Source organism: Eurytemora carolleeae, unplaced genomic scaffold (assembly GCF_000591075.1).
Source record: "Eurytemora carolleeae unplaced genomic scaffold, Eaff_2.0 scaffold501, whole genome shotgun sequence".
Classification (NCBI taxonomy): Eukaryota; Metazoa; Arthropoda; class Copepoda; order Calanoida; family Temoridae; genus Eurytemora; species Eurytemora carolleeae.
The window spans coordinates 127,151-133,705 of record NW_019396608.1 but is presented as its reverse complement, the minus strand read 5'-3'; the positions used below and the strand labels follow the sequence as shown (position 1 = coordinate 133,705).

At 30.1% G+C, this 6,555-nt stretch overlaps 1 protein-coding gene across 1 annotated transcript in view; it reads right to left on the bottom strand.

Moving 5' to 3' along the window:
• LOC111706234 (equilibrative nucleoside transporter 1) overlaps positions 1-2,782 on the bottom strand; it is a gene marked incomplete in the record, with an annotated part of 6,265 nt that extends 3,483 nt beyond the window's left edge. Inside the window, 3 exon segments of the mRNA XM_023479056.1 lie at positions 147-196; positions 254-386; positions 1,750-2,782. Coding sequence (XP_023334824.1) covers positions 147-196; positions 254-386; positions 1,750-1,915 — 349 coding nt within the window.
• Positions 2,783-6,555: the final 3,773 nt, after the last annotated feature.

Below are 6,555 nucleotides of genomic sequence, written 5' to 3'. Positions count from 1 at the left end.
TGAATATACAAACTAAACTTTCAACGAAGACGAAATTAATTTGGAAATGGCTTAGATTTGCTATGATTTAAGACAAGGGATACAAATATGAATCGAGAATAAGAGTTATCAGATTTAAATGGTCCAAAACTTAAAAAACTTCTTACCAGTCGTAACCATGAATAATATAACCACTCCAATCAGGGAAAAAATCAACCTCAATAGAATAAATTTAAAAAACAAATGATTATACAAAAAGAATTTGTGAAAGTACCTGGGAATAATTCTCAGTCTATGTCCTATCAAACCGTTAACAATGAGAAACATAACATTAGGAAGCATGGCAGCTAAAGCTAGATCTGCAGTGAACTCAAGCTGGCGGTCATTCAGCTTACCTGGACCAATATCTACACATAAATATAAATCTTAAATTACAGATTTTTAATTGGAAATAATCAATGATTTAATAATTATCTAGGTCTACCTGTTAATTTACCAATGTTAAGTATAATTTGTCTATTAATATACCTTTGAATCCACTTACTTACAAATTACAATCTTCCTGTAAAGATACGATATTACTAATTTTATATTAATCCACCTATTTACCAATCTACCTTTTTACTAATCTACATATTTACTAATTTATCTATTTACTACTCAACCTTTGAATCCTTTTACTTACAAATTACAACCTTCCTTTAAAGATACGATATTACTAATTTTATATTAATCCACCTATTTACCAATCTACCTATTTACTATTCAACCTTTGAATCCTGTTACTTACAAATTACAATCTTCCTTTAAAGATACGATATTACTAATGTTATATTAATCCACCTATTTACCAATCTACCTATTTACTAATCTACCTATTTACTAATCTGAATATTCACTAATCTACCAATTTGCTATTCTACCTTTGAATCCACTTACAATTACAAACAAGATACGATACTACTAATATACCTATTAATCCAACTATTTACTAATCTACCTTTTTATTTATCTACCTATTTACTAATCTACTTATTTACTAATTTACTAATGTTCTAATCTACCTTTTTACTAATTCACCCATTACTAATCTAACTATTTACTAAAATACCTATTTACTAATCTAACTATTTACTAATCCACCTTTTTACTAATTCACCCATTTACTAATCTAACTATTTACAAAAATAGCTATTGACTAATCTAACTATTTACTAAAATGCCTATTTACGAATCTACCTATTTACTAATCTACCTATTTACTAATCTACCTATTTACTAATCTACCTATTTGCTATTCTACCTTTTTTCTATTCTACCTATTTATTAATATACCTATTTACGAATCTACTTATTTAAAAATCAACCTATTTACTAATTTACCTATTTACAAATCTGACTATTTACTAATCTACCTATTTACTAATCTACCTAGTTACTAATCTACCTATTTACTGATTTACCTTTTTACTAATATAACTATTTACTAACTTAAATATTTACTAATCTACCTAGGCCCTAATCTACCTATTTACTAATGCACCTATTCGCTAATTTACCTTTTTCTAATATACCTAGTTACTAATCTATCTATTTACTAATCTACATATTTACTAATCTACTTATTTACTTATCGACTTATTTACTTATCTACCTATTTACTAATCTACCTATTTTTTAATCTACCTAGCTTAGTTACTAATCTACCTATTTACTAATATACTAATCTATCAAATAATTTACCTATGATTAACCTATGCACGAATCTACCTGTATTGTTTCCCTCTATGGTTTCGTTGACAGTTCTAAATTTGAACATCCAATAACCGTTGACGTTAATAAAGAAATTCCATGGTAGAAGCATCCCAACCGAGAGATAGAAGAATATCATGTACACCATATTGTACTCATCCTTTATATCTATTCTCCCCATCATTTTAATCTATGTGTTGACTGTACAGAGGAAAAGTAAGCTTGTAATTATTCAGTATCTAGAAATAGGTTTCTTCACATGCCCCTCTTTTTAGCTTCCGAATCCTTCCTCCCACTTTCTCCGTCCCCGAAATGTTTGCACCTTGATAATTTTCAATACTCATTGAATTTGAAAATTATTCAGAATGAATTGATTTTTAACTTCAACTAGGAGCGTTTTTTTCAACCAATTATCGTTCTTTCCACCGTAGTGAATTTTTTTAATCTTTCCAACATTTCAAGAAAGCGTTTTAATGCTAGTTTCTTTTTCAGATCGACGGTATCCTAGAAGAGAAATCCCGTTTGTTTCTTGAATAAATACCTTTCTCTGACGCCCAGCCTGACTGAAATATATGCATTGAGGCTTAGAAACCCGGAATAAAGGAATATGTAAATGGAGTTGAAATAAAAAGGCAACAACAGCCAATAACAACTATCTGATGAAATCGTGTGGGAGCATTAAGAAAATCACGAGGACGCACAATTTAGATCGCAAAAACAATGTGTGGCATTCTTACAACTTTTGCAAGAAACAACATTATCTTTTAACTTTTTATTTCAACACGCCATTTTTTATTGTTTTCCGATTTTCCCATAAAAAAATTCCCAAATTTGTAGTTCAAAAAACTGATGTTCAATGCCAATTTCGTGTCAAGGTCACAGTATCTTATCTGAGAAACGCAAAACCGACCAGGCCAAGCTCTTTTTTGTGGTAACTCACATAATCACATGACCAAATAAAGTTTTAGCCAGTTTATTGCCGATCAGAAAAATTTCGAAAATAAAAAAGGAAAATTTTTTCAGTTTTGTTCTTATTGTTTTAAAATGTATGAAATCTGCTTGCAGAAAGATTAGGAATATACAAACTAAAATTATTAAAAATGAGATGTAAAAATTGTTTTCGAAAAATCATGGGGGTAAATAAAAGAACTTTTAGATCTAAAAAAAGGATTGCCAAAAAACAATCGATTTAAATAATATTTTGAAGATGAAGGTTTACAAAAGCAACGTTTTCAGAATGAAAAAAGTTTTCAAATCTCTTGTGATAAAGCATGGGTGTCAATCCCTCCCCTCCACCACGTTTTTGCGCGAAGGGCAAAAAAAATGTGCCTCCCCTGGCGTTAAAAATGCTGTTAGTCTATATTAAGTCAACTACATGTCCCCTATGTAGCCCATTGCAGTCCCAATTCAAGGACTATATATTATAATGTATCCCTATGTAGCCTAATGTAGTCCCAATTCAAGGACTGTAAATTATAATGTATCCCTCTGAGTCTGAATAGTTCATGCATTACTCTCTGAAGTCAAGAGTAGTCTCCTGTAGTCCACTGTAGTCCCGATTCAAGGACTATATACAGGGTTACCCACAAAGGATAAGAATTCAGAGACGATTGAATTCCACTGGAGGGATTCAGATATCTTTCCAGGGGTTTATAAATCTAGATTAATATCTGAATCCCTCCAGTGGAATTTTAAACCCATATGAAGGATATCTGAATCCCTTCAGTGGAATTATAAACCACCAGGATGAATATCTGAATCCCTCCAGTGGAATAATTAACCCCCTGGATAGACATCTGAATTCCTCCAGTTAAATTATAAACCTTTAGGAAGGATTTCTGAATCCCTCAAGTTGAATTATGTCCAATGAGCCTCTTAAAAAATAAAAAATAATTTGTCAAAAGATATTAAAAAGATATTAAGGGGAAAGTGAAAACCTATAGTGAAAAAGTCTTGATGAAATATAATAAAATATTTGTGAATATAGATGGCATTTCCTGAAAATGTAAATATTTAAAAGTTTTAAAAATAAGTAGAACCGGTGTCAACCTCCATGCACAGAAAACTGTGGGAAGGAAGACGACATATATAACAAACCTTAAGTCTGCTTGATGTTGATACAAAGCAATATTATAGTTTAAATAATAACTTATAAAATCACTTATTAAATTAAATTAGATTCAAAAAGCTAACTGCGTTTTAATATATGGCATCTAATAAGTTTTAAAGATTTAACAATGCTTTGTTTAAAATGTTGAAATGGTTAAAACTTTAAGGGGAGGTGTTTCCGTGTCAGGGAGGTGTCCGCCATACAATTCACTGGTGAGTGGAAACCTATGGACAAACAATTACAGCCTACGTCTTATGAAAAACAAGAAATTTTGAGTTTACTACACAAATTCATTTTCCTATACTGGTTTACAGAATGGAAACCTGGAACNCTGAGAATGTAATGTAAAAAAACTCTAGTCGTGCAAATGTTTGGGTTCAGCAATGTTGAACACGTTTCTTGTATAATAAATCGGCACCTTGCTATCGCTTATTCCTCTGGATGTTTCTATAAAGTAAAAGTGACTATATCAACCCAATTCCGACTAACGCCTGGGGGCGGGATCATGGTGAACCCCCCCCCCTTCCACTAAAACCGTTTGTGAATTATTGCAATCCTTGCAAATCTGAATATTGAAAAAAATTGCAACACATTTGTAACTTTTAATCTTTTCTTGCTAACGAAAAGTTATAATATGTAACTTTAAGCAAATAATTATAAATTATTGCTATTTGCAAATTGCTAAATAATAAAGCAAGAAATTAATGAAGGAATTTCTTTACTATTCCTCCTCATCCTAAAAGTTATGAGAAATATCAAAATTAAAAAGAAAAGATTTTTTCTGTAATTTCTTTGACCTTTTAATTGCAAATTTTTAAAAATTATGCAAAAACTTTGAAAAAAAATTGCGATTTTGTTTACATTGTTTGGGCTAGCCTTTAGTTTCCAGAAGAAGGGGCCGGAAAGGGTAGGTGCACTTTATTAAATTATTTCCTTCCCTTGGAAAATATTGTATACCGCCCATGATGCAGTGGTGGGTGTGATTTAAATATATTTTGTTCTGACATTGTATAGTTCTTATACAGGCAAATTCAAGGGGGAAATATTCTTTAAGTAAAAAACCTGTTTTCGTTATTGTTCTCAAAATATTTCAAATTCTAAACATTTCATTGAAAAAATTGAGAAAAAAAAGTTAGAAGCATTTTATTTTGCCCCGAAGCAATGAAAGATTTACAATATTCTAAAACAGATTTACAGCTGATAAAATAAACTTTTTGTTTCTACAATTCAACATGAACATCATGCATACTCCATTTCCCATCCATCAATAAAAGGATGCGTACTGGGAGCTCCAACAAAAAGTGCAAATGAATGGCGATAGCTAAGAAGTCGTCTTTTTTCAACACAGCATTCAATTTTTAAAAATGGATGCAATTTTGTATTTTTCATTATTAATCAATTAAACCGAAATTTTATCAAAACACTTAATTTTACTATATTACTATATATTAAACTTAAACATGAGAAATGACATCACATTAAGGAAACACTCTGCCGCTTTAGTAGGACTGCAAAGGTTGGCCCGGCTCGGATATTTCAAATGTACACCGGTGGGGCGTGAGGAAAGGGTTAGTCAAACTCCGTCCAAATTTTAGACAAAACTACAGTACGCGGTGGCTCAGAAAATAAATGTGAATTTTAGAAATTTTTCTTTTGAATTTACGTTTAAATTAATCCTCTCTTCTTCCCAGCTAAGACTTTATAAATCTAAATGTCTTTATCCGAGGTTTAAACTAAAACTTGTTTTCATAATTGCAAATTAAGTTTGCATATTTTTTGCAAATATGGTTTGAAATTTAGCACGCTGCATGTTACTTGTCAGTTCTAATTTTAGCAAATATCATTCTACTTTTAACTCTGAAAAGGTCGTCTTTGGTATTTTCTCGTCTAAAATTTTGTAAAAAAAATATTTTTTTTTTAAAATTACGTTGATTAACTTTTTTTGTAATAAGTATTTATAAGACTATATTATTATGCTTTGTAGTACGTTGTCTATAAAAGATTTTGACAGAAATTTTCTCTGTATCGAGAGAAATATATTACTTTTGTGAGAACCTTCGAGATAAAAATAAAATAATATGTTGTGGTATTGGTTTACTATTGTCAATGCAATGATTATTTCTAGAAATATAAGCAGAAATAAAAAAACAGGATTGACTGAAATTTTATTTTCAGTTATATCAAAAAAATTATTCTAGGAAAATCCATTTTTTAAAGTTCGGGAATCAATTAAACTGTATAGCATAGCACGAAGATCACTTTATAGAACGTCTTTAAAAAAAATGTAACATAAAATTAGCATAAATAATTGTATGCAATAATTTCATTAAAAAACTGCGATCACAGCAATCCGATCTTCATGCTACAATAGCGGTTAGATGATTATATATATATATAAACAGTTTAGTATATATAGTGTATATATATACAATGGCGGTTAGATGATTAAATAGATATATAAACAGTTTAGTATATATAGGGTATATATATATATAAACAGTTTAGTATATATAGTGTGTATATAAATATACACACAGTAATTAAGATCTGTAAAAAATTATCTTTTCTTAATTAATGATGTAATTATTCCATATAAGGTACAGATAACTTGAGCCAGGTTTACACAACAGTTTTATTTTAGAAATATTTTGAGGGAGGAGGGGGAATATAGAAAGGGAAGGGAGGAGAGGGAATATAGAAAGGGGAGGGAGGAG